Raw genomic sequence first — 27,484 nt, 5'->3', positions numbered from 1 at the left:
CTAGTCCTCGATGACAATGGGCTCGTCGTTGACGGGCGCGGGCGCGGGCGGCCGCAGTGGCAGGGCCTGGCTCTGGCGCAGGGCGATGGGCTTGTAGGGCCGGCGGGCGGCACGCTTGGTTTCCGAGGATGAAAGCAGCTTGCGGATCTTCCTGTGAGCAGGGAGAGGCGGCGGTGAGCGCCAGGACACCGTGGCTGTGCCCAGACCCTGCCCCAGGGAAGGCCCCCACCTGGTCTCCTCCGTGGCCATGTAGAACACGTCATCTGGGGCGTCGATCCAGTTCATCCGCCGCCGCTTGACGGGGGGCAGAGAGCCCCCCCGGATCAGGCGCACTTTGGTGGGGTGCGACTTCCCGTTGAGCAGTAGGCTCCGGCTTGGTCCCTATGGCAGAGGAGAGCTATGAAGGCCTCTGGGGACAGTGCCCAGAGCCAGGCTCTGCAACCTACATCCCAGGTGAGCAGGTCCCTGCACCAGGGCCCGGTGAGCCCCCAAAGTGCCTGGCCTGGCCTGAGAAGCATGTGCGTATATGCGTAAGCTCACTGGCCACTCACTACTCCTCTTACCATGTGCCTGGTCTGTCCGTGGTTCGCCAGACCTGATGAGAAAAGAAAAGATGAGGCTGGGGGACGGAGCATGGCCTGCGTCCACACTGCCCACCCTGCGCCGTTCTGGCCCAGGCCACCCACAGATGTCCGAGCTCCAGGTGGCAAAAGATACCCCAGCTCAGGCTCTGGACCAAAGGCCGGGGGCCTCGGACCTGACAGCTTACCCTCTGGGGTAAGACAGTGGAGCCCAGTGCGCACGGTGGCCAGGCGACGTGCAGTGTGACATGGCTGGGAACCCTCTGCAAGGCAGCCTCACACCTCCCAGGCTTGCACCCTGCTGCACCGAGCGCAGCCCGGAGACCCAAGGTGGACATCATGCTGGCTGAGGGTCCAGGAGGGACGCAGCGGTGAAGGCCAAGCTCCCCAGCCTGGCCCACTCAGATCGCTGCTGGCCCCAGCCCTGTGAGTGTCCACAGCCTGGCCTCGCGTGGGGCAGGCCAGAGTGTCAACTCAGTGGCTCCAGGCAGGTTCTAGTGGCCACACAGCATCCAGCCCCTCCCCTCCCCGCCGACAGTATTTTTTTTTGTACTGGGAATTGAACTCAAGGGGTTTCTACCTCTGAGCTCCACCCTCAGCCTCCCCCTGTATCGTTTTTTGTGGTGGTGAGGATTGGGGCATTCTAACTGAGCCACACAGCCAGCTCAGTCGTTTTTATTTTTTGTAGTACTGGGGATTGAATCCAGAGGCATTATGTGTCTGGTCATACTCTCAGTTCCCCCTTTTTTAATAGCACTGAGGATGGAACCCAGAGCATTCTACCCCTGAGCTATACCCCCCACCCTATGTTTTATTCTTTATTTTGAAACAGGGTCTCACTGAGTTGCAAAGGGCCTAAGTAGCTGAGGGTGTCTGCAAATTGAGATCCTCCTGTCTCAGGCTCCCAAGCACTGGGATTCCAAGTGTGCACCACCACGCCCGGCTTGCCCTATTTTTATTTATTTATTTATTTATTTATTTATTTATTTATTTATTTATTTTTGCGGTCCTGGGAATGGAGCCCAGGGGCATTCTACCTCCAAACCATTCTTTTTTTTTTATGGTGGTACTGGGGTTCCTGGAAGCCCTTCTACCTTCGGGCTACACTCCCAGACCTATTTTTAAATTTTTATTTGGAAACAGGGTCTCCTAAGCCAGCGCGTGCGGCTGGCTTCGAACCTGCGCGATCCTCCTGTCTCTGCCTCCCAAGCGCGGGGATTACAAGCGTGCCCACCACGCCCGGCCCATTTTTTTTTTTTTTTTTTTTTTTTTTGTGTGGGTCTGGGGATGGAACCCAGAGGCTTTCTACCTCCGGGCTATACTCCCAGACCTATTTTATATTTTATTTGGAAGCAGGGTCTCATTAAGTTGCTGAGAGCCTCACTAAGTAGCTGAGGCTGGCTTCGAACCTGCGTGATCCTCCTGTCTCAGCATCCCAAGCGCGGTGATTACAAGGTACATCACCACGCCCGGCTTATTCTATATTTTGAAACAAGGTCTCACTACGATACGCCGAGAGCCTCACTAAGTAGCTGAGGCCGGCTGCGAACCTGCAGTCCTCCTTTCTTAGTCTCCCGAGGGCTGGAATTAAAAGCGTGCGCCACCACGCCTGGCTCTTTGTATTTTTTAAAAAGCAGGATCTCACTAAGGGAGGGCTTCACTAAGTTGCTGAGGCTGGCTTGGAATCTGTGATGCTCCTGTCTAGGTCTCCCAAGTACTGAGATTAAAAAAGTGTGCACCAGCATGCATACCTCTATCAGCCCTATTTTGTTTTATTTTTTTTGTGGTACTGGGGATGGAATCCAGGTGGCACTCTACCTCCAAGCTATACCCCCTGCCCTATTTTTTTTTTTTTTGGTGGTACTGGGGGTGGAACCCAGAGGCTTTCTGCCTCCGGGCTATACCCCCAGACCTATTTTATACTTTATTTGGAAACAGGGTCTCACTGAGTTGCTGAGAGCCTCACTAAGTAGCTGAGGCTGGCTTCGAACCTGTGTGATCCTCCTGTCTCAGCGTCCCAAGCGCGGGATTACAAGCGTGCACCACTACGCCTGGCTGTCCCTATTTTTTTTTTTTTTCTCAATCCTGAGGATTGAATCCAGGGGCATTCTATCGCTGAGCTACACCCCAGCCCTATTTATTATTATTATTATTATTTTTTTTTTTTTTTTTTTTTTGGCGGTACTGGGGATAGAACCCAGGAGCAGTCTACCTCCAAGCTATATCCCAGCCCTATTATTATTCTTTATTTTGAAACAGTCTCACTGAGTTGCACGGGGCCTCCCTGAGTAGCTGTGGCTGTCCGCGAACCATAATCTTCCCATCTCAGCTTCCCCAATGCTGGCATTACAAGCATGTGCCACCACACACGGTCCTATTTTTTTTTTTTATTCTTTACTTTGAAACAGGGTCTTATTAAACTGTGGAGGACCTCACTAAGTAGCTGAAGCTGGCTGCAAACCTGCGATCCTCCAGTCTCAGCCTCCCAAGCACTGGGATTACAAGTATGTGCCACCACGCCTGGCTCCCCAGCCCTATTTTTATTCTTTATTGTGAAACAGGGTCTCAGTAAATCGCGGGGGGGCCTCACAAGTTTTTGAAGCTGGCCTTGAACCTGCAATCCTCCAGTCTCAGCCTCCCAAGTACTGGGATTACAAGCATGCACCATCAGACCCTGCTCCTATTTTACTTTTTACTTTGAAAGTGGGTCTCACTTGATTGCTGAGAGTTTTGCTACTTGCTGAGGCTGTCCTCCAACCTAAGATCCTCCTGTGTTAGCCTCCCGAGTACTGGGATGACAGGCGTACACGACCACACCTAGCTGAGGTCTCCCCCTGTTTTGAAAGCTCCCTCTTAAGGGACAGGAGCCTGTCCAGCCCTCCACTTGCCAACTAACTCCTAGTGGGGGCTTGCTGGGGGCCACTGGCCACTGGGCCTGGAGCGCTGGGCCACCTTCCCCTCCTAGCTGGTTTAGCCCTGCTGGCTGGGGAGGGACAGGCCCATGTGCCTGGACTGACTGCCTGCTCTGGTTCTTGCTGGGGTTCCAGCCTGCCCAGTGCCCAGGGACAGTCACCAGCATTAGCTACTTACCCAGGTAAGTGCCTGCCAGAGCAACGGGTGGCAGAGGGAAGAAGACAGGCTAGAGTTAGACGGTGAGCACAGCGCCGTGGGCAGCAGGAGGTTGGTGGCAGCGGTTAGTGAGTTAAGGCCCCTTGCCCCACACTCACAGCTGCCCGGTAGGCAGGATACAGGCCACTGGCCTCCCTGCAGCACCCTAGGAGGCTGGCCACCCAGGCCAGTAGAGGTCTCCACCAGCTGACCCACAGCGCACAGTCCTGTACGGAAGCTGGGTCTGGACTCGGCACCTCAGAATGGAGACTCCCCTCTGTGGCCAGCCCCTCTGACCTGGGATCTGACCCCTATCCTGGCACAGGCCAGCCGTGTGCCCGGGGCTGCTTTCCGAGGGCCCACACTGGATGTGCCTCGGGCCACATGCTGGGATTGAAGGACAGGGGTTTTGGAAAGCTCAGAGGGAATAAACAAGATTGTACTTGACTTATTTGTGAATAGCCAAAGGCTGGCCTGTTCCTACAAGGGGTGAGGAGGCTATCCCTGGTTCTGCTGTGGGGTGCAGAAGGTTAAGCCCAGCTCCAAGGGGGCTGGTCGCCAGAGGCGGCGGAGTCCTGCCTGGCTGGGAAGGAGGCAGGGCAGGTGAGAGCCTGCGTCCAGTACCCCATGGGAGAGGTCCCCCACTGCCCAAGGCTGTGCCTGCTAGGGTGCCCAGGGTCTACAAGTTTCCCAAAAGTGGTCTGGAGGAGGAGGGCCCTGCCCGGGACCTGGCCCTCACTGGCCAGCCTGGTGCTGGTCCACTCCCCCACCGGCCTGCCCAAGCCTGGCCTCACGCTGAAATGCCCACGCTGGGTCCCATGCCTCCTCCCACTCCACAGCACAGAGGCAGAGCCAATCTCAACAGAAGACACCAAGCCTGCGCCAGCCAGCCAAGGCCCCTGCAAACGCCTGGCCCACCCCCGCCGTCCCCACCCAGCAGGGCGAGCAAGGAGCTTGTAGGCAGCACGGCGGCCCACGGGGTGCTGAGGGCATGCGAGTCACGGCGCGATGGCAGTGGGGGCACGGGGCTGCATGCACAAGGACAGTCCACCTGCAGGGCATGACCAGGAAGGACGGGGGCCAGAGTCCCAGGGCACGGCCCCCGCCACGCGACTCGTGGAGCCAAGGAGAGCGGGAGTGGGCCGCAGCCAGGGCCCTGTGGACTGCCCCTGGACGTGCCCCGAGCCGCCCACTGCACAAGCAGACAGCACACACAGGCGTCACGACAGGGCTCGGCCGTAGCACTGCCAGCGGCCGCCCAGGCCTTACCCCTACTGGGCATCAAGAGGCGTTTCTTCATGTTGCCTGGCAGTGCCAAGGGACGGGGAGAGAGGAGAGAACACAGTCAACAGGCGAGCTCGGGCCGGCGGGGCCGTGCACCCAGGCCGAGGCTACAGCTCGGCGAGAACCCCCGGGCCAGAGCCCACTCACCGTCTACCCCGTTGTGCTGCTCGTAGCCCCTCTTGCCCAGGATGGTGGGGGAGCCGCTGTTGATGACCGGGGCCGACTTGGCGGGGGTCAGGCTGCTGAGCACGCCAGGCGTGCTCCTCACGGGGTCGGGCTTAGGGGGCCGGGGGTGGGTCTCTGTTGGTAGCAGAGAGAGAGGCGTTGGGGCCTGGCAGGGACAGTAGAACAGGAGCTTCCTCCAGCGATGGCGGATCCCTGTCCCCTCCCCAGGCCCCCCGCCTGCCAGCTGCTTGTATGCCAGGAGGGCACCGTTACTCTGGAGACGAGACCACCAGGGCTGGGGCTAGAAGGCCTCACTGGGCAGGCAGGGCCTTGCAGGTGCAGTGGCCAGCCCACCTTGGCGGGTGCAAGCACAGAGCCAGGCCGCCGCTCTGGCTGCTGGAACTGGACAAGGACCAGCAGCTCCCAGGATCCAGACGTGGCCGTAAACACAGGAGGCCCATCAGACGGCCTCTGCGTCCAGGCCACCGGAGCTAGTGGCAGAGAGCTGGCCGTTGGCCAGCCTGTCTAAGGACGCACCCCAGCTACCTCCTCCCAAGGGACGAGGGTGAGGCCGGCCCTGGGGAGCAGCGCCACGCTGCTGTATCCGCAGAGCACACTTAGCTCATGGCTCCAGAACATCCTTCCCAGGTCAGTCACCTCCACCCTGGGAAGACTGACTCATGGCCCCTCAAACCCAGCAAGCTGGGAAGGCACCCATGTCTGGCCCAGCCCCTGGAGTGTACCCTCCTGGCTGTGCCGGGGAAAGGCCCGGAAACATGGGCGTCTCAACCCGTGCGGGGGAGGCATCTCCCAGCTGGGCTGCTGGCCAGACAGGCACCTCATGTCTAGCAAGGGCCCTCAGGGGCCTGTGTGTAGCCCTGGGGGAATCGATCCCATGGGATTAAGGCACAGGCCTCCAGGCCTGAGACTCACTATGACCCCGGTCTGGGCAGTGCAAGGGTCCCTAGGACCGCTCCAGCAACCATTCAGGGGCTTCTGGGTGGCAGGGCTGCGAGCTGTACGCCTCACGAGGCTGGCCAAGCAGCTGCCTCTCATGGTTCCAGGTTGCCAGCTTACCGAGATAGCGGAGCACGGCTTCCAGTGGCTTCCGCACCACCTGCTTCAGCACCAGCGGGCTCTGGGAAGCTTCAGGCAGCCGTGCCGTGCCTGTGGAGGGACCAGGTTGGTGAGGGGCAGGAACCTCAAGGAGCTGGTGCCCTTACCTGCACCATGACCTGGTTCTCTCTGGGGCGGCCAGTTGTGGCCCCAGGGGAAGGAATGGGGCACCCTGGAAGTCACCAACCCCCGGTGACAGGCTGGGCTCTGTAGCAGCTGCAGGGCGGGGAGGACACTCACACTCGGCCTTGATGGCTGCGCTGTTGATGGGCATGTAGGGGTGCCGTGCAGCACGCCATGGGCGCAGGATCTCACGGCACAGGCGCCGGGCAATCCGTGTCAACTTGGTGGTGTGCAGGTAGAAAGCCTGCCTCGTCTTCATGGCAAACTTGGGGCTCCCGCTGCTCCGGGCTGGGATGCCATGGGGACTCTGCGGAAGGGGGCGCACGGCCCCGACACAGCGCCATGACCGGGGGCTGAGCACCCACGGGCACGCAGAGGGCAGGCAGGCATGGCCACCTACCATGCTACTGCGGTTTGGTCCTGGCCTCTCTCCATCTAACCGGGTTGGCATTTTCAAGCCACCATATTTCTTCCAATATGTCCAACAAGACGCGCAGAGGCGACACTGCATGTTAGGGGGACCCCAAGAATACCACTGGTAAGACTGTGTGGCTACGGACAACAAAGTTGGAAATAGACGGATTCTTAAGCAGAACCAACGGTGCAGAGAGCAGTCCACAGTGCCCCCCGCCCACCGCCTCAGCCCCCACCCTGGCCCGGGCGGGAGCGGGCCCAGGCACCCCACCAAGGCACCCCCAACACGCTCCCAGCTCTCCCAACCGCACCCACTGCCGCCGCCGCCCGTTTCAGCTAACGCCCAGGCTGGCCGCAGAGCGCCCAGCAGGGCCACGGTGGCGGGGCGGCCCATAACCCCACTGCCGTGCCGTGTGGGTGCCGGGCAGGCCACTTACTGTAACAGCTCTCGCAGGCCCGGCCGGCGCCCGGGCTCTGGCCTGGCGCCCCGGTGCCGTTCGCCACACTGGCCTTGACGCTGTTGGCGCTGATCTGATTCGGGTTGGGCTTGTTGCTTCAAGAGGGGAAGGACAGTCACAGTAGCACTGTGGGCACCCACGTCCAAACCACGTCCCCGGCTCGCGACCCACCACCTCCAGCCCCGGCCACACTCCCAGCTAGTCAGGAGGGCTGCAGACCCAGAGCCGGCCCGGGGGCCTCCATAGCACCCCAGGGCTTCCAGACCCGCCACCCCGCCTGCCCGGCTCCAGCCAGGGAGCCAGGAGCCCCAGAGGTGCAAGGCCAGGACTTACTAGTTGGGAATATAAACCTGCTTCAACTTGCTCTCTGCCTCTGCTGCTTTCAAGCGTTTCTTAAAACAAAAGAGAGGGCCAGGGAGGTCAGCAGGCCGGCCCGGCCTCGGCGCACGACCACGGGCAGGGCCGCTGTCCTCCCCAGCTGCCTCCTCTGGAGGGGACTCCCCGCAGGCGGGGCGGGCCTCCCTCACCTGCTGGACGTATCTGTCGGTGGTCTTCCACATGTAGTAGTACTCAACAATGCTGGTGAGCGACTTCCACGGAAGCTGAGGCAGAGAGGGCATGTCACGTGACAGGGCCGGCGGCAGCCCGAGAAGGGCGGCGGGAAGCCAGGCACGGGGCACCGCGGCGAGGCTGGACACTCAGCCCCAGGAGCAGTGCCACGCTGGGCGTGACTGCCACGAGGGCACGCAGGAAAACGCCTGTCCTTGTGAAGGGGGAGCCTGGCTCAGCCCTCCGTCCCTCTGCCTTCCGCACAAGCAGATGCCAAGGCAGGCCTCAGCACCACGAGCAGCCACCTCTGCCTCTGCACGCTACCAGCCTCGGCATCTGTCCGCAGCAGCGGAGGCTGGACAGAGGCCGGTGGAGTCCCGCCTCGGGGTGCTGCTGCGCGCCTCTCTGGCACAACCCGACTTAAAGCTGTACTTTACCTCGGTCATACTTGAAAAGCCCTAACACACTTTCTCTGGGTTAAGGAATTTTGCTGTGTGGCTTCTGTTCACACATCTGCGGTTCTTCTGGATTCTGCAGCTCCGCTGCTTGGGCCATCAGTCCTCTTCTTTCAGAGCACAGCCGTGTCTAAAGCCACAGCGCCCAGGCCGCTGTGCTTCCTGGACGCTTCCTGGCACTTGCAATCTACCAGAGCGTTCTCTCCTATTCGCTACTGTTCTTGACTCCTACCCCAAGCTATTATTTAGAAAGTTGGCTTTAACTCCTCGGGGGCGGGGGTCGAGCCTTCATATTTATTTACATTTGGCGCTGGTGATGAAGCCGGGCCTGCGCACTCGCAAGCGCCCCGCCCCGCCCCGCCCAGGGGGCAGAGGCTCACAGCGTGGTGAGTGTGCTTGCGAAGCTTCTGCTCTGCTCTCCACCAGCTTCCTTTTGAACAGAAGCACCAGAGTGGGTTCCGGGCATGGAGCTGTCCAAGAGGCCAGGCTTCTATGTTAAGTACAGGAGTTTCCGGCCCAGTCTGCTTGGCTGCCAGTTCTGCAGAGGAGGCTGGGCAGCACCGGCCCTCCTGCTCAGCCAGCGACACGCAGCAAGGCTGCCCAACCCTGCGTGGCTCCTTCCCTTTAAACTCCGCTCGACTGTTTAGTCTTCTGGTCAAGCTACAAGTTTACCTGCCCAGCAGAGGCCACTGGTTCTGCGGCTGGTCAGGTGAGTGGAGTAGCCAGTGCCCTCTCCTCCTCTGGCACCACTCTCCTGGGCCATCCTCTACCCAGTGGGGCTCTCCCTGCCAGCACACGCCTCAGCCGGGTGCCCCAGCCCGGGCACCCAGGCTGCTCCTCCAGGCTCAGTGCTCTGCCTGCTGCAGGCTCCACTGCCCTGGCCCTGCCAGGCCCAGCTCCCAGAGCTCAGGGTCAGGCCAGCCCACCACCCACCACTGCATACAAGGCAAATGTTCTCCCAGAGGATTTTAAAATATTAGCTGGGCATGCTAATAATTAGCAAGTGCATGCTTGTAATCTCAGCACTTGGGAGGCTAAGACAGGAGGATCACAGGGTCGCTGACTATCTCAGCTACTTAGAGAAGTCTTCTGCAACTTAGTGAGACCTTATTTCAAAATAAAGCCTAAAAAATATGGCTGGGGGTATAGGTTGGAGATAGAATGCCCCAGGTTCAATTCCAGCTGGGCGTGGTGGTGCACGCTTGTAATCCCAGCATTTGAGAGGTGGAGACTGGAGGATCACAGCTCACCGACAGCCTCAGCTACTTAAAGAGGCCATTTGCAACTCAGTGAGACCCTGTTTCAAAAAATAAAAAGACTAAGCCGGGCGTGGTGGCGCACGTTTGTAATCGCGCTGGCTCGAAGCCCCCCTCGCTGGCTTAAGAGACCCTGTTTCCAAATAAAATAAAAAAATAAATAAATCTGGGAGTGTAACCCGGAGGTAGAAGGGTTCCATCCCCAGTACCACCAAAAATATAAAAAAATAAAATAAAAAGACTAAAAAAAATAGGGCTGGGGGTGTAGCTTGGAGGTACAATGCCCCAGGGTTTCATCCCCATACCGCAAAAGAGAAAAAAAGAAAGTTGAGTGGTACCCTCAGGGCATGGACAGGCCCTCACACAGTGAAGACCCTGTAGGCTTGCCAGGTCAAAACCTCACAGGACAGCCGGGCATGCTGGCGCACACTTGTAGTCCCGGCGCTTGGGAGGCTGAGACAGGAGGATCGCACAGGTTTGAAGCAAGCCTCAGCTACTTAGTGAGGCTCTCAGCAACTTAGTGAGACCCTCTTTCCAAATAAAATATAAAACAGGTCTGGAGGTAGAGCCCGGAGGTAGAAAGTCTCTGGGTTCCATCCCCAGCACCACAAAAAAAAAAAAAAAAAACAAAAAACAACAACTCACAAGACACAGAAGAAAGGCTCAGTTTAGTCAAGAACAAACTAAAAACAGGTGTGGAGTGGAGACGCACAGGGTGGCCGTTAAGCCTCTGTGAAGACGCCCAGGGCACCCCAGGCAGGTATGGTCTGTGGCCCAGGCTGGGCAGGAGAAAAGGATGGGGGCCTGGCCCCGCTCGCAGCCCCATGGCCCCTGCGGCCCCGCCCAGCTGGCGGCCCCGCCCGCCACGGCACTTACAAAGTCTTGCTGAATGTCCGTGAAGTCTTTCCCGTATTTCTCTAGGGCTTCCTCAAATAGGTTTGCCTCGGAGGCCGACCACTCTTCCATCTCGTCTCTGCAGAGCACAGGCCCGCCCTGGGGCACGAGGGCCGAGATGGCCTTGGAGATGTCGTAAACGCTCTTGTGCAGCGTGTCCATGGCGTGGAACTGCGGCGAGACGGAGGGTCACCAGACCTGGCTGGCCCCCGGTCCCAGAGAGCGCCTGCTGGGCCCTCCTTCCCCCGGGGGGGTGCAGGCCCAGCAGAGAACCGTCTCCCAGGGTGCTGTGCGCCCGGGCGGGCTGGCCACTCACCAGAGTGATGTCTCGGGAGGCAGCGGCCGCACTCATGTGCAAGCTGGGCTGTCGCACTGAGCTGCTGCAGTCCAGGGCCCGTGCGAAGGTGCCTACGGAGCTGGGGAGGGAGAGGCACTGACCAGCGGGGGCCGATGTGGAGGGGCCACCAGCCGGCAGGGCCCAGTGGACCCCAGGGGCAGAACCCTTATGGACCTCACAGGCGACAAGAGGCAAAAAAGCCCCGTGTCCATGGCACGCAAGACAGTGGGCAGAGAATGCCTGTAACAGGACCAGACGCTCACTGCTCACCAGAGGTGGACGGGGCCTCCCAGGAGCTCGCTGGGCCTCAGCTGCCCCGGGCTCCACTGGCTCCGGGGAACCCCAGCCTTGCAGCCATGGCCCAAGCCACTGCCCGACTACCCTGGCAGGCCAGGAGTCAGCAGGTCCTCCGCCATACCTAGTCCAGGCCATGCCAGAGAGAAGCGCCAGCCATGCTTAGTCAGCTGGGCCCTGGTGGGGCGGCCAGAGGCATACAGCCCCCAGGGTGTGCCTGGCCGGGTTCTGCAATGACCAGGCAGTGTGGGCCTCAAGGGAGCACAGCCATGACCAGAAGTCTCCACAGCCAGTGAGCCTGGCTCTCAGCTGGCCAAATGCAGGGCTGGGGGCCTCACACCCACATGTGAAGACCAAAACGCCCTGCCCGATGTCAACTGCAACGGGAGGCGGAGCCTTGAGCTCTGGCCCAGCTCCAGGCAGCACTCTGGAGGCCCTGCCTCAACTCACCGGGCCACCACGAGGAACTGGTCGATCTGCTTGTCCACGAGCGGGTTGTGCGCCTCCCACACCTTGGTCTCCAGTTTGGACTGGTCACGGCCATCCTCCTCCCCTGAGAAGAGGCACAACTGGTAAGATCAGGGAAGGCAGCTCTGGAGGCCCGAGTGCCCACCTCTGGGCTACACCCCCAGACCCATTTTAAATTTTATTTAGAAACAGGATCTTAGCTGGGCGTGGTGGGCACGCTTGTAATCCCTGCGCTTGGGAGGCAGAGATAGGAGGATTGCGCAGGTTCGAAGCCAGCGGTGCTGGCTTAGGAGACCCTGTTTCCAAAAATAAAAAAATAGGTCTGGGAGTGTAGCCCAGGAGGTAGAAGGGCTTCCAGGAACCCCAATACCACCACCAAAAAAAAAAAAAAAAAAACAGGATCTCACTAAGTTGCTAAGAGCCTCCTCTAGCAGAGGTTGTCTCAGCCTCCCACGCCTGGGATGACAAGCGTGCTTGACCACACCCGGCTTCCAAGGCTGTTCTGAACCAACCTGGTCTACTCCGAGTCCACAGTGCTCGGGATACTGCCCCCGAGTGCTGGGCAGGCCAGGGAGGTGAGGCCATCGTGTGTACGCTCCAAGGACACACCTGGCCCACAGCAAGCCTCCACATGTCTGGACACACACCGCATTCCTGCCTGGTGGAGCAGTGAGGTCAGAGGCGAAAGGGCCCGGGTCACAATGGCCAGGAAGCCACGCTGGGGCTGGGGTCCCGCACAGGACACGCAGCCCGATGGCCAAGTGCTCCCAAAGAGCCTGGGAAGGCCTCACTTTGCAATTTTTGTATGTGGTACTAGAGATTTGAAACCAAGGGCATTCGACCTCCAAGCTACACCCCCAGCTCTATCTTGTTTTATTTATTTTTTATTTTGTGTGGTACTAGGGGTGGAACCCAGGGGCTTTCTACTTCAGGGGCTATACTCCCAGCCCTATTTTATATTTTATTTTTTATTTGGAAACAGGGTCTCACTAAGTTCCTGAGAGCCTCACTCAGTAGATGAGACTGGCTTCAAACTTGCGCGATCCTGTCTCAGCCTCCCAAGTGTGGGGATTACAAGCATACATGCCAGGCTCCCCAGCTCTACTTTAAAAACCAGGCGTGTCGGGCGTGGTGGCGCGCGCTTGTAATCCCCGCGCTTGGGAGGCGGAGACAGGAGGATCGCGCAGGTTCAAAGCCAGCAGCGCGCGCTGGCTTAGGAGACCCTGTTTCCAAATAAAAATTTAAAAATAGGTCTGGGAGTGTAGCCCGAAAGTAGAAGGGCTTCCAGGAACCCCAGTACAAAAAAAAAAAAAAAAAAAAAGCCAGGCGTGGTGGGAGGCTGAGACAGGAGGATCTCGAAGCCAGCCTCAGCTACTGAGTGAGGGGCTTTCAGCAACTTAGTGAGACCCTGTTTTCAAATAAAATATAAAATAGGGCTGGGAGTATAGCCCGGAGGTAGAAAGTCTCTGGGTCTCCACCCTTAGTACCATAAAAAAAAAAGTAATAAAACTATTATCTTAGCCAGGCATGGTGGCTACTTAGTAAGGCTCTTTGCAACTTAGTGAGACCCTGTTTCAAAATAAAGAATAAAAATAAAGGACTGGAGGTGTAGCTCAAAGGCAGAGTGCCCCTGGGTTCCATCCCTAGTACTTCAAAAAAAAAAAAAAATTTTTTTTCAAATAAATAAATAAACTTTTATCTTTTAAATTTTGAATCAGGGTCTCGCTAGGTTGATGAGTCTCACTGCTTGCTGAGGCTGTCCTTGAAACTGTGATCCTCCTGTCTCAGCCTCCCAGGTACTAGGATTACAGAGGTGCGCCACCACGCAGAGCTATCACTTTACAATTTTAATCAAGTTCTGTAGATTCCCATGAGCCTTTAGCCTGTGGGGCCTTGGAGAAACATCCTGCCAGACCTCCTGAAGCATCCGGAGAGGACCAGCAGTGGTGGGCCAAGATGCTGGCCACCTCCCCAGGACCTGGTGCCAGAGGGCCTGGTGAGAGCTGTGGTGGCCACGGCTGGCCCCCCGGGGCCTGAGCAAGGGGCTCGCCGGCCTGCTCCAGTGCCTCCTGTTCTGGGAGCTGGGGAAGATCTTCATAAAACCACGTTCATCAGGGAGCATGGAGTGGCCTTGAGAGGCCCGGCTGGGAGACCCAGGGAGAAACCCCACAGCCGGCTTCTGTCCGGCTCTCCGCCAGGCACCACGTGCATAACTGAGTAAGGGTATCAAGCTTCACACCTCACAAAAGGTCCAGTCGCCCCCTGTGGCCCTGGACAGCTTCAGCTCGGGCCGCAGGGTGCTGAGCAAGCTCAAGCCAAAGCAGATGGACACCTCCAGGAAACACCTGACCCTGGTCAAGAGGCAGGTGTCCGGAGCCCTGAGAGCCACACCCTCACCCAGAAGGTGGGGCCTTGTAACCAGCCAGCCGCTGAGGCTGGGCCCAGGGGTCGAGGACGAGCCAGGGGGCTCTCCTTGCTGTGCAGACTGCTCTGACTCCCCTCACCCTGCTCCAGGAAGCTGAGGTCCGATGCCTGGCATTGTGGGGTCTTGGGCCCAGATGCTGCCCAGAGAAGGCTGGAGCATGAGCAAAGCGAGCCTGGGGCCCCTGAGCGCAGCCCCACCACCAGTGAGCACAAGGTGAGCTGCCTCGTGCCACTCAGCAGGGAGCACGGCAGGCGAGGTGCCCTCGACCAGAGGTCTGTGCAGCCTTCTCTGACCTGCAGCCAGGCAGGGCGCTGGTGCCGTGCCCAGCCCTGCTCTCTGCTTGTCAGGCTGGCGGCCAGCACACGCATCTCCTCGGCCTCTCAGGGCCCCTCGCCAGGCAACAGAGGCCCAAGAAAGGTTTTCTGACCTCCACGACTGCTCCCGCCCGGAGTCCCCTGGCCTCATGCTCAGTGGGTCTGCCGCCAAGGCCGTGGCCACTGCCCCAGGCTCTCCTGGGGCCAGGCCAGGAAGATCGGCATGGGCGCGGGCTGGGAGAGTGCGGGCACTGCCACTGCGTGCCTGGCCTACAGCCCGGCCGCCACCATATGAGAGAAGGAACACACATCAGGCACTGTCAGCAAGCCCAGCCCCACCAAAGCTGCCCGGCCCTCAGCTGGCCAGTCCCCAGGAGAGACCCCAGCCGGAGACGGGGTAGGCAGGGCGTGCAGCCCGGGGCCGCACACCCAAGGCCATGGGTTAGGCAAGATGACTTTCAGTAGCCCCAGACAGACCAAGTAGTACATCCATGGAAGGGGGACAAGGAAGAAGAGCCAGACACGTACAGTGTGCTCAGAGCAAAACAGTGCCAGCACACTCACTGTGGGTGCTTGTAAGCAGCAGGACACTGAGGGAAACCCACAGCCTGGGACGGGGAAGGGGCCAAGAGGTCGCAGGAGAGCCGGAGCCCAGGCCTGGGACGGGGAAGGGGCCAAGAGGTCGCAGGAGAGCCGGAGCCCAGGCCTGGGACGGGGAAGGGGCCAAGAGGTCGCAGGAGAGCCGGAGCCCAGGCCTGGGACGGGGAAGGGGCCAAGAGGTCGCAGGAGAGCCGGAGCCCAGGCCTGGGACGGGGAAGGGGCCAAGAGGTCGCAGGAGAGCCGGAGCCCAGGCCTGGGACGGGGAAGGGGCCAAGAGGTCGCAGGAGAGCCGGAGCCCAGGCCTGGGACGGGGAAGGGGCCAAGAGGTCGCAGGAGAGCCGGAGCCCAGGCGCCCAGAAGGGATGAAGATTGCCGTCAGCAAGGTGGCCCGGGACCCAGGACCCGGGCTTGCCTCAGATGGCCTGAGCACCCCAGCAAAGAGGCGGTCACCTCCAGCTCCACACAGGGCAGACCCAAGGCAAGTGGCTGGGCGGGTGGGCTCAGGAGGCCAAAGTCACTCAAAGGTCCCAGGAGGTGGAGGACGGAGCAGCAGAACCCAGACAGACGAGTCAAGAGGCCAAGAGAGGTCGCGTGTCCGACCCTGGCTGCAGCAGATCTGGCCACCAACAGAGAGGAGATCCCAACAGGAGGGCATACAGAGCAGAGCCCAGGCCCAGCACCACCAAGGGGACACCTGGAGCCACTCAGGAGAGCACGGCAGGAGGGAGGAGGCAGGAGGAGCATGGGGAGGAGGACCAGAGGGAGGAGGGAGAAGGCAGGAGGATCACAGGAGGAGGGGAGGAAGCAGGAGGATCATGGGAGTAGGGGAGAAGGCAGGAGGACCATGGGGAGGAGAGGAGGTAGGAGGACCATAGGGAGGAGGAGAGGAGGAAGGAGGACCATGGAGAGGAGCGGAGGAGGATGATGGGAAGAGGGGAGGAGGGGAGGCAGGAGGACCATGGGGAGGAAGAAGGGAGGAGGGCCACGGGAGGAGGGGAGGAGGCAGGAGGACCATGGGGAGGAGAGGAGGAGGCAGGAGGATCAGAGAGAGGAGAGGAGGAGGAAGGAGGACTGGGGAGGAGGGGAGGACAAAGGAGGACCAGAAGGGTAGGAGCCAGGAGGACCATTGGGAGGAGGGGAGGCAGGAGGACAACGGGGAGGAGAGGAGGAGGCAGAAGGACCAGGAGGAGGAGGAAGGAGGACCAATGGGAGGAGAGGAGGCAGGAGGACCAATGGGAGGAGAGTAGGAAGCAGGAGGACCAAAAGGAGGAGAGGAGGAAGGAGGACCACAGGGAGGAGGTTGGAGAACCAGAGGGAGGAGGGGAGGAGGAAGGAGGAGGATGGGGAAGAGGGGAGGTGGCAGGAGGAACAGAGGGAGGAGGGGAAGAGGAAGGAGGACCACAGGGAGGAGGTTGGAGGACCAGAGGGAGGAGGGGAGGAGGAAGGAGGATGGTGGGGAAGAGGGGAGGTGGCACGAGGAACAGAAGGAGGGGAGGAGGAAGGAGGACCACAGGGAGGAGGTTGGAGGGACCAGAGGGAGGAGGGGAGGAGGCAGGAGGACCAGAAGGAAGAAAGGAAGAGGAAGGAGGACCACGGGGAGAAGGTTGGAGGACCAGAGGGAGGAGAGGAGGCAGAGGACCACAGGGAAGAGGGTAGGAGGCAGGAGGACCAGAGGGAGGAGGGGAGGAGGAAGGAGAACCACGGGGAAGAGGGGAGGAGGCTGGTGCATTGGACAGAAGGAGGGTGGGGCTGGAGGCAGTACAGCCAGAGAGGCCTAGGAATCGGGACCTCACTGCAGGGTGAGTCCACACCACAGGCAGCCGGGCCGGTGAGGCCTCTGCACCTGCCCGGAGCTGCAGAGCCACGCGGCAGCTGCTGCTCATGCTGCTACAGGTGACTACACCAATTCCCCACTCAGCCAGCAACTTTGGCCTGAAGGTCCGAATCCAGACCTAGGAGCAGCCGCACCGGTGCGCTCGCAGGAGCCTCCCTGCCCCCAGTGCTCATGCGATGCCGTGACTCCAGGACACCCTAAAGGACTTGCAGTGACCCACGGACCCCACCACACACTGCGTCCCGACAGACACACATAGGACAAGGGGCCTGCAACATGGTCCCGGCCCCAGAGCCTCGAGCCCTGCGCGTCTGGGCGGCGCCAGGAGGAGGAAGGCAGCAGAGTGCAGCCCACCCGCATCCTGCGGGGACTGGATGTGGAAATACCTGCCCCGGGAGCGGCCTCCACCTGCCCTTACCCTCGCAGGCCCAACTCTCAAAATACCAGTGGATTTAAGAAGGAATTTTTTTGGAGAGAAAAAGCGCTTGCCGGGCGTGGTGGTGCACACGTGTAATCCCTGAGCTTGGGAGGCAGAGACAGGAGGATCGCGCTGGTTCGGAGCCAGCCTCACTGGCTTAAGAGACCCTGTTTCCACATTAAAAAGTTAAAAAACAGGTCTGGGAGTGTAGCCCGTGGGAGTGTATCCCGGAGGTAGAAGGGCTTCCAGGAACCCCAGGACCACCAAAAAAAAAAAAAAAAAAAAAAAAAAGAAAGCGCTTGAAGAAGAATGAAAACTACCAAAGAGAAAAGCCACAACCAGTTGCGCCTGAGATCACCGCAGGCACCGGCTCCAGAACCGACACCGCCACGCCCGCCAGGAGGAAAGCTCCAGCCCAACCTGTGCCGGCACCCCTGCCCACACCAACACCCAGCCACGGTCACTGACACGCATGTTCCGTCATGTTCCTACACCCATATGCTCTCACACACATGTGCACACGCAGCCACGCCCACGCTCACGCACCCACACGCACCTGCCTCCTCCCAGCAGGACACCCGACCTCAGGGGCCTACAGCCTACCTTCCTTCAGTAGGTCGGTGATGTCCGCCTGGTACCGGTTTCCTACGCGGATCTCCCCTTTATCAGCCAGGAGGGTCTTCTGCTGTGGGTCGTAGACGAGAGAATAGAAGAAGAAATCCTGAAAAACACCACACAAGACAGAGGCGTCAGGCGGCACTCGGGCTCCTGGGCTCCTGCTGGGCCGCGGGCAAGTGACCGCAGAGGACAGGAGAGTGTCAAGCGGAGGCACGGACACCTGCCTTCTCCACCCACAGGTGGGCGCGGTGGCCACTGTGTCATCCCAGCCCCAGGGGAGGCTGAGGACAGAACCGCAGGCGAGACCATCCCAAAATAAAGCTAAAAGGGCTGGGGCGCAGCTCTATAGCAGGGTACCGAGTTCAATGCCCAGAACCCAAAATACAAAGCTCCCCAAAACCTGAAAGGATGGCACGGATGAGACACCAGTGCGCCGGTCGGCTGCGGTCACCCACGACCGCTGCTCTCTGCGGGCAGCACCGACCTGAGAGCGTCACTGAGAAGACAGGTGAGCGCCACAAGCCACAGGACCCCCGGCTGGGCCTCTCCTGGCCTGTGATACCCCTAGGGCTCCGGCCAGCCTCACCCCCATACTCTGAAATCACTGCTCCTTTCTCAGCAGCTGCACCTGGACACCCATGGGGCATCTGCATGGGGCCCTGGGCTCTGGGCACAGCAGGCCCCAGGGCTCCTGGCCGCCCAGCTGTGAGGCCTGGGGCAAGCCCGCTGGCCCCAGGTTGCCTGTGCCAAGGGCCTGCTCTTCTTTTGGGAGAGGGTACTAGAGGGTAGGGGCTTTCTACCTCTGAGCCATGCCCCTGGCCCGTTTTCTCATTTCTTTTTCTTTTTTTTTTTAGGTACCGGGGCTGAACCTAGGGGTATTCCATCTCCAAGCTACAACCCCAGCCCTTTTATTTTTTTGGTTTAAAATAAGGTCTCACTAGGCTGCTGAAAGCCTCCCTAAGTTGCTGAGGTAGGTCCTGAACCAGAGATCCTCCTCTCTGTCTCCCAAATCCTGGGATTATGGGTGTGCACCATCTCTCCCAGCACAGCCTGCTCTTCAAGCTGCGGGCACAGTCCACAAAAGCCACTGGTACCTGCGGCCGCCAGCCCAGGGCTGCAGAGAGAACTCGTGCAGGAATGGGCAAGGCTGCCTCGGCACCAGCTGCTTATCTGGCTACACAGGCATGGTGTGCTTCCTAGACGAGAAGCGGCGGGAGATGGGCATCGCAGGACCTTCAGGCCTTGCAGCCCGGAGACGAGCGGCGTCCAGGATGCCTCCAGGGCCAATTCCACACATCTGTCCTGCAGACCTCTCTGCAGGGTCCAGGGCACCTCCCAAACTGCAAGCCGCACCCACTGGCACAGCCCATGAGCTGACCGGCCCCCAGGCAGGGCCCCTGAGCCCTTCCTGGCTTCAGGACAGATGAGTTTGACAGCCTGGGCTGTTCCCACTGCGGCCTGAGGGTCCCAGCGGGCCCGGCATGCACCAAGGCCTATTCCCGCCCGCCGGCTCTGGGCTGCATTCTGCGGCAGGATGCAGGAACTCTAAGACCCGCAGGAGGAGCCTGGGGCTGGGCATGGCACGTAGCCATCCTGGCTCCCCCAGGGGCCCACAGGGAGGGGCCTGTCCAGGCTGGGAGCCTGTGCCCTGCCCTGACCCCAGCTGTTCCCTCAACAGTCACACATCCTTCAAATAGCAGACATGCCAGCCACGCCAGCCTGCCTGGGCTTGGGATGCCCGAGGCTCCACCAGGAGTCCAGTGTCTTGGTGACTGCCTCCCAGGGACAGCAGCAACATCTGGAGACGCTGAGTGTCACAACCTGGGGTGGCCCTGTGCACAGGGGTCCTATGTGGGAGGCGCCTGACTCGATGCCAGCGGACCAGGGCCAAGCCCAGCCAGGGAGAGAGGCAGGAGGGCCCATGCCCAGCCACGCCCCTCTGGGGGAGGGAGCTACATGTGCACCGTTAAGCAGGAAGTGAATTCCAGGGCTGCCGCCACAGGACACCTGAAGTGCCCGCTCCCTCGCACACTGGCCCCAGGGCACTGTGGGTAGATGGCCATCCCCCTCGCACACTGGTTCCAGGGCACTGTGGGTAGTCTGCTTCCTCGCGCTCTGGCCCCAGGGCACTGTGGGTAGTCCCGCTTCCTCGCACTCTGGCCCCAGAGCACTGTGGGTAGTCCCCTGCTCCCTCGCACTCTGGCCCCAGAGCACTGTGGGTAGTCTCCTGCTCCCTCACGCTCTGGGCCCAGGGCACTGTGGGTAGTCCCCTGCTCCCTCACGCTCTGGGACCAGGGTACTGTGGGTAGTCCCCTGCTCCCTCGTGCTCTGGCCCCAGGGCACTGTGGGTAGTCCCCTGCTCCCTCGTGCTCTGGCCCCAGGGCACTATGGGTAGGCACCCCCTCGCACAGGGCAGCTGAGCAGATGCAGGCTGCTCACCTCACGCTCCAGGTAGGACTTGAGCGACTCGGTCTCGTTGAGCAGGGTGACGCTGCACTTGCCCCTGGAAGAGAAGGACGGGCAGGTGGAGGTGGAGCCGGCAGTGGGGTGCTGGGCAGGGGCCACGGGGGCTACCTGATATGGGTGGCGGGCAGCGACTCCAGCTGCCGGGAGAGGAACAGCTCCCGATGCCGCAGCTGGTGCTTCAGCTTTTCGGGCAGATCCACCATTTCTGGGTTTTCCACCTCCTCCTCCACTTCCCCTGAAGGACAAGGTGGCCCGTCAGTGCGGCCCTGCCGACCGGCCGCCAGCCCCAGCCCAGCCAGCCCCCACGTGCAGGGCGCGGGTGCAGGAGGGCAGCTCCCTGCCTGGCACTGTCCTGCCTGCCCTGAGGTGGCACAGGAGCCCTGGACAGAGCCTCCGGCAGCCCGAAGGCCAAGCCTCGGGCATCAGACAGGAGGAGGAGGACATGGCATCCAGGGTCAGCGCTGGGAGCCACAGGCCGGGAGAGGAAGAGGGAGCGGGCACTGTACGTCCAGGACGGGAGGCCGCAGCACCGAGGCCAGATGACCCGCACAGCCTGCGGCAGACCGCCCCGCACCAGCAGGGCGCCCTCAGCGCCGGGACCACAGCCACACACAGCAGGGCGCAGGGACGGCGTGCGGTGGCCAGTCCAGGTGGCGTCCGTCCCTCACGCGCCCGCCCCAGCCCAGGGACACAGACACGAGGACGCCCTCCTGGCAGAGGTCGCGCTTACCTTCCTCGCCGGTGTCCGCCCCCGGTCCGGCTTTATAGCAGACTGACAAGGCTACACAACAGACAGACAGCACCCAGTCGGCGGTCAGCGCCAGGGCCGGCTGCCCCCTGCCCAGGCCCGGACCGAGGAGACGCGGGGGCCACAGGCCTCCCAGCGAAGGGAAAGACCACCTGGCTCAAGGCCACCCAGGCCTCGGCACCCCACCCAGCCGACCTCGGTCTCCAGCCCGCCCAGAGCAGGCGCCCGCCACCCGGGGCCTGCCGAAGCCCCACACTCAGCGCCTGCCCTCCCTGGCCGACTGCCCACTCTCGCTCCACAGTCTAGGTACCAGCCTTCCCCAGAGAGTGACAAAGAGTCCCCAGGACAGGACTGCTCCCAGACAGAGTGGATGGCAGGTCAGCAGCAGGGCGTCCTGCCAGGGGATGCTGGCCTGGGAGGACTGGGGCTATACCAAGGCTTGGCCAGCAGCTCTGGCAGCATGGCTACAGCTGCCCCAACCTGTACCAGGGAGCAAAACGTGCAGGTGGTGCTATGGCGTACACCTGTAATCCCAGCTCCAGGGAGGATCGCAAGTTCGAGGCCAGCCTGGGCAACTTAGCAAAAAAACAACCCCCCCAAAAAATATACAAACAACAAAACAAAACAAGCCAGGCACAGTGGCACACTTACAACCCGAGTACTCGAGAAGCTAAGATAAGAGGATTGCAGGCTTGAAGCCAGCCTCAGCAACTTAGCAATGCCCTCAGCAACTTCAAAATAAAAAGGGGTAGAGGTCTAGCTCAGAAGTCGCCACCCTTGGGTCCCATCCTCAGTACTACACATTCAAGAGAAAAACAAAGAAGCAGCCAGGTGCGATGGCGCGTACCAGTCATTTCTTTTTTTCTCTTTTTCTTTCTTTTTTTTTTTTTTGGTACTGGGGTTCCTGGAAGCCCTTCCACCTCCGGGCTACACTCCCAGACCTACTTTTTACGTTTTTTATTTGGAAACAGGGTCTCCTAAACCAGCGTGAGCGGTTGGCTTCGAACCTGCGTGATCCTGTCTCTGCCTCCCAAGCGCGGGGATTACAAGCGTGCGCCACCACGCCCGGCTGTACCAGTCATTTCAACTCCTCCAAAGGCTGAGGCAGGAGGACTGCCAAATTTAAAGCCAGCCTGAGCAATTTGCTAAGACCCTGTCTCAAAATAATAAACAATAAGGGGGATGTGAACCCTGGGTTCAATTACCATATAAATAAAAAGAACAGAATATTCTGGCCAGTTCCAGACCTCACAATCGGAGGGACGGAGTGGTGTCCCCACTGTAACCTCGGCCCAGTGCTGGCGGCAAGGGGAGCCCAGGCCACTGCGCCCAGCCCCAGCCCCAGCCCCACCCAGCTGCCGGCTGGCACTCTGCTGCCCCCCTGTGGTGGCTGCAGAAGTTCTGACACCTTTGGGTGGGTAGCCCTGCAGTAACCGAGGCTCAGACTGAGGTTGGGGTTGGGGCCTGTGTCCCCTGGGCAGGCAGGGCGGCTCAGAACCACACTTGCTGCAGCCTTGCGCACTGCACCACAGCTCAGCACGGCCCCGGGAAGGCAGCTCTGGCTTTTGCTCATGCCTGCCCTGCACTGGGCAGGATGGCTGGGGACCGGGGGCAGGCCTCCTGGCATCACTGACGCCCTCTGTGGCTCCAAGCCCAAGAGCAGAGCAGGGCCCGCAGGCCGCTCAGTCTCTGGCCTCCAGCTCCCCAGGAGTCCACAGATGCTGACTCCTTGGGCAGAGATAGCAGGCAGGTGGGCTGCCGTACCCACACTCCACCCTCCTTCAGACCAGCAGGCACAGCAGCCTCGAAAGGCAGGTGACTTCCCACCCCGCCTGGCCAGGCTCCAGAGGGCTCTGCGGAGACACCAGGCACAACCGGGAGGGCTTGTGCCGCTGGGGAGGTCCTGCCTTGGGCTGGACACGAGGACAAAGGTCTCCCTGACTGCAGGCCCTTCCCATCAGAAGGGCTCCCTGCTGTGGGCCACTGTGCCCCAGGCTCAGAGATCCCAAGGAGAGCAAGAGAATCGAGTAGAAGGCAGCCAGGCAGCACAGCCCGTGAGCCCAGGAGGTGGGCCGGGGACAGCCTGATCCCCTGCCACCTGGATCGGCCGGCCCAGAGGAGGCCCGGGCGGGCACAGCACAGCACTCTACAGACAGCCCAGGCCGCCTGCATCGTGCGGCTCAGGAGAGCCCCTGGAAACTTGCCCTCCACAGCCTGCATCAGCCTTTCCCAGAGTCCCCTCCGGAGCCCTCCTGGCCACTACCATCCTCCACAGGGACAGTTCACTGCCCGGGCAGCCTGGACCAGAGCAAAGGTCCTGACGGGCCACAGTCCCTGCAGCGGGCCAGTGACTCCGATCGGACAGAGCAGACCAGCCTTGCTAATGACCAAGAGGACACCTGGCAGCCCCAGGACAGCAGCTGTTTTCTTCCTTGGCCCCTAGAGGCCCCAGAGCTGAGAGAAGGCATAGGTTTGGGGGCCACAGGTCAAGGGCAGCTTATGCCGGTGTCTAGTAGGGTGCTAAGCACTGGGCCTGGAGCAGGGTATGCTCTCAACAACACCTTCCTTCCAGAAACAACTTCCAAAAAGGGCTCCTGGACTGCACTGTGCCAGGGAACAACAGGGAGGGCCAAGACAGCGAAGCCATCCACCCGGACCTCGCTGGCGGCACCGTCCCTGTGCTGGCTGCGGCTCCTCTCACGCCGCCCCAGTGGCTCCGAAAGGCCCCATCCCTGACCCCAGGCCGAGACCGGGAGGAGGCCAGTGGGGCGCCAGGGCTGGGGGGCCTGGGCTTACCGGCCTTGGCTCCTGTGTGCCACCCCCACCCTCGCACCCCTCCAGTACTACAAAATGTGCGGCGAGAAGTGCCCACCCCTGGCCGTGCCGGGCAGCCTGGCCAGGCTCCAGAACAGGCACGCTGCTCGCCTCCTGGGCAAGGTTGCACACACTGAGCATGGCCTCACAGCCCCCCAGGTGGAGCCCAGGCCAGGCAACGGACACACGTAGCAGGCAGCAGCAACACCCCCGGGCCCTCTGCCTGCACTTGAGACCCTTCATAGGAGAGCACGGTGCCAAGCATGCCAGCAGCTAACTCAAAGCTCCAGCACCCGGCATCAGTTACAGCCTGCACAGCCCCTGGGCGCCTGCTCGTAGACACCAGACCCCAAGGACAGGAAGACGGCCCTCCAGACGGTCCTTATCAGACTCCGGCCTGAATTCTAAGAAGAGGGGCTTGTCTTCTGAGAAAGCTATTCAAAATGCCGAAGGAAACCTCTTAAAAAGGAGAAACAAAGCTCGCTCTGCATGCCGGCTGCAGCCGGAGGCCCTGCCAGCACGACAGCCCAGGCTGGGCCGATGGGTGACCGCAGGCCAGGGAGAGGACCACCGCCACTCGAGCCTGGGGAGGCCCGCGCAGGTCCTGCCGTGGGGAGCCGGGGCAGAGCGGCCGCGGGTCCCGGGGAGGAGGCGGCGCACTCACTTGCATGCTTGTCAGCCAGGGCGATGAGGGCACTGGAGATGTCCCGCCTCCGGTAGAAGCACACCACCTTGGCCTCCACGTTCCCGTTGGCTGTCTGGAAGAGCAAGGCAGGGGCATCTGAACAAGGCTTCAGGAACGGGCCTCCGAGGGAAGGGGCAAGTTCCCGGGGCCTAGAGTGGCCTAGGGGATTCGGGGGAGCAAGTCCATGGACCCAAACCACCCCTCACTACCGAGAGCCACTAGAGAAGACCAAGGAAAAGCCCGCAGAGGCAGGCCCTCGGCCACCTCACCTCACGGCGGCCCCAGGGTGTCGTGAGGCCTGGGCGTCTGAGCCCCATCTAGGCCCTGCCTGTACCTACCAGGAACTCCCACGGACAACCCTGTCAGGGCCAGCCAAGCCCTGCTCTGCCCAGTGCAGGGGGTGCACACTGTCCCTCCCTGCCAGTGGGCAGGTGGGCGGGGCATCTGTGGGGTCAGCCATGCATGTGAAATGGCACTCTTGTCCTGGTCCTAACTTGGAACACTGCATGGGGAACCATCTCTTCTAACTAGCAGAGTTCACTTGAAATACTACAGAAAAACGTGAGGGCTGGACGCTAGCTTCGGCGGAACAAGCCTGCGCACAACTCTGCCGAGCTGGGTGGAGCGCGGCCACGCAGGGGTGAACCTGCACAGTCACTTAGGGTTCTGCACAGGGCCTGCTTTCACCAGCGTGACCCTGGACACCCGTCCCAGTGGGAGTGTGTTGTGGTTTGAGTCATGAAAGCACCCCAAAACTCACGTGGCGAAGGCCTATTCTCCAGCTGACAGCCCCCCTCTCCTGGCAGGACTCTTGTTTTCCGTAATTCCTATCAAGCAGTGCTGGACCGTGCGCCAATTTCCTAGCTGTCTGCCTTTTTTCTCTTCCCGCCTGTGTTCCTGCCCTGCTTTCAGGGAGGTGCCCTCAACTCCAGCCTGACCTTGCCATTCCTGCTCCCGTGCAGCGGCGTCGGGGTGCGCTCTCCCGCCGCCCCCTCTGGAGGACGCTCCAGCTGGCTCTGCCTTTCTCTCCTGCATCACTATTTCTCTTAGTTCCATTCTTGTGAGTTTTAATCCGTTTTCTTGTTAAAAGCATCTCACCGTCTTGCCCCGGAGCATGGGGGGAGCTGGAGCGTGGGCACCGCGCCACCGTAGGGCAGGACCAGAGCCGGCGCCCTGCTGGGCTGCCCTGATGCCCACGGCTCCTCAGTGCCCTCCTGGCCCCCAGGGACAGAGCCCGCCGCTGCCCACCCTGGAACTGCTGCTGGACCTATGGCTCCTGGACGTGCACTGAGCATACCAGCTGAGGCTGCCAGCCAGGGACAGCAGGCGGCCACGCAGCTGAGCCAGCTCCAGCAAAGGAGGGCAGCGGCTCGTGTCAGGAGGCCGGGAGCAACCGTGGCCAGGCTGGGAGCGGGCCGCCCCACCAGGCCACCTCTGCGGAGGGCAAGGCAGCCCGTCCACAAGGTACCACAGCCCCTGGGCACCTCTGAAGACGACGGGCACCTGCTGGGGCAGGCCGCCCGCAGTGTGACTGCGCTACTGAGGGCTCCTCCATGCTGGCCCCTCACGTGCCCAGTCTGCACCAAGTGTGCAAACAGGCCGGCTCCCCGTTCCAGCCAACAACACTGACCACCTCTTGATCCGCACCTGCACCCCGCTGCAAGAAGGCCCCGGCGGCCTCTTCCCATGTCCCTAGGACATGGCCAGGTCACTGACCAGCTGGAGGGGCACACTCCCGGAGGCGGTGGCTGCCAAAGGCCTCAGGCCGCACAAGCCCGCGGAGCTGGCAGGGTCAGAACTCTGGAGGCCTCCCCTGGGCGTGCCCACCAAGGCCCCATTGTGAGCCACCTGTAGGGACGAGGTCGCCTCGGTCCAGCCAAGCCTGACACCGAATCCTGACTGATTTCCCAACAATCCAAAGGTTCCCGATGGCAGCAGCGGCCACCAGGTCTGAGGTCCCAGAAAGCACTTCTCTCAGGTGGCCCGCACAGTTCAGCAGAGCCAAGCTCGCCCTGCGGGTGCCCTGCAGGCAGGCACAGGCGCAGAGGTAGGAGGGCAGTGATGGGAGTCTGAGATGCCCATCACAGCCACCTGCTCTGTGGAGGCAGGATGCGCCCCCGCCCACGCAGGGGTGTCCATGGTGGGCCCACCTGCTCTGCGGTGGCCAGCTAGAAGGGGGCAGAATGTACCTGGAACTCCAGGGCCGCCTAGAGCTACGTGGGCAGAACAGAGCCTGGGCCATCTTCCTGCCCCAGCCCCTGCCCCAGGTTCTAGGCGCTCCCCTGGCCTGGAACGTGGGCACAGCCAGGTCCCCTGACCACCCAGTGCTCGGCACTCAGGGCCCGAGGCCACGTCTGCTGGACTTTGTCTGATCTCCAGAACAATCCCCCACACGGCCCAGCACGCTGGCTCTGGTCAGGCCCAGTGGGACACCTGCCCAGGAGGACAGCGTGTGTGTTGGCAGCAGCCCAAGGCCACACTAGCACATCCTCCCGCAGCCCGGCCACGGCCGCCACCCCAGACACGCGGGCAGCAGCCGCGCCGCAGCGCCAGGCGGCCACGCTACCTTGTTGAGCTCCTCGATCCTGCGGATCAGGTACGGGTTGCTGGAGGAGTTTTCAAAGTAGACGTAGTCTGTGGGCAGACGGAAACAGTGTTACCAGGGGCATCAACAGTGGCACCTGGCGCTACAGCCCCTGCCACCCTACCTCCTCCACCCAAATCCCACCCCCACTCCGCTTCCCTGGCCGGCAGAGGGGACCAGGGGCCAGGGAGCAGAGCCCCACCACACCCAGGAGGCAGGCTAACAGAGCCAAAGCCAAGACGCTCAGCGCTGGCCAGAACACCCAGTGAGAGCTGGCTGATGGCCAGAGGCCCGAGCCCCTGTCACAGTGTGGCTCTGTGGCAAAGGCCAGTTCCAGGCTGAGACCTTTCCCTCATGGCTGCTGCCGGGCTGAGCAGCGTGTCCACCACTGGACCCTGGAGACTCTGAGCACAGCGGAGCACCAGGCCTGCCCGACTTTCCCCAATCAGAAACAGCAGCTACACAGAATACAGGCC

General features: G+C 61.1%; 1 protein-coding gene across 1 annotated transcript; it reads right to left on the bottom strand.

The window, feature by feature from the left end:
- On the bottom strand, positions 1 to 27,074 carry MTA1 (metastasis associated 1; the record flags this gene model as incomplete). Its single annotated transcript, XM_080707244.1, has 20 exons — positions 1 to 151; positions 230 to 381; positions 564 to 595; positions 4,959 to 4,994; positions 5,121 to 5,273; positions 6,216 to 6,305; positions 6,495 to 6,684; positions 6,778 to 6,929; positions 7,229 to 7,344; positions 7,583 to 7,641; positions 7,777 to 7,851; positions 10,386 to 10,574; positions 10,720 to 10,819; positions 11,485 to 11,587; positions 17,697 to 17,814; positions 20,151 to 20,214; positions 20,286 to 20,412; positions 20,908 to 20,958; positions 24,404 to 24,497; positions 26,991 to 27,074. Coding segments are annotated over 20 exons (2,136 nt in total), but the record flags the coding sequence as incomplete, so codon positions are not given.
- Between the last annotated feature and the right edge of the window lie 410 nt (positions 27,075 to 27,484).

Source organism: Muscardinus avellanarius (genome assembly GCF_963383645.1).
Source record: "Muscardinus avellanarius genome assembly, chromosome: 12".
Classification (NCBI taxonomy): domain Eukaryota; kingdom Metazoa; phylum Chordata; class Mammalia; order Rodentia; family Gliridae; genus Muscardinus; species Muscardinus avellanarius.
Note: the sequence above shows the minus strand (reverse complement) of the source record. Positions and strands in the feature narration are given on the sequence as shown.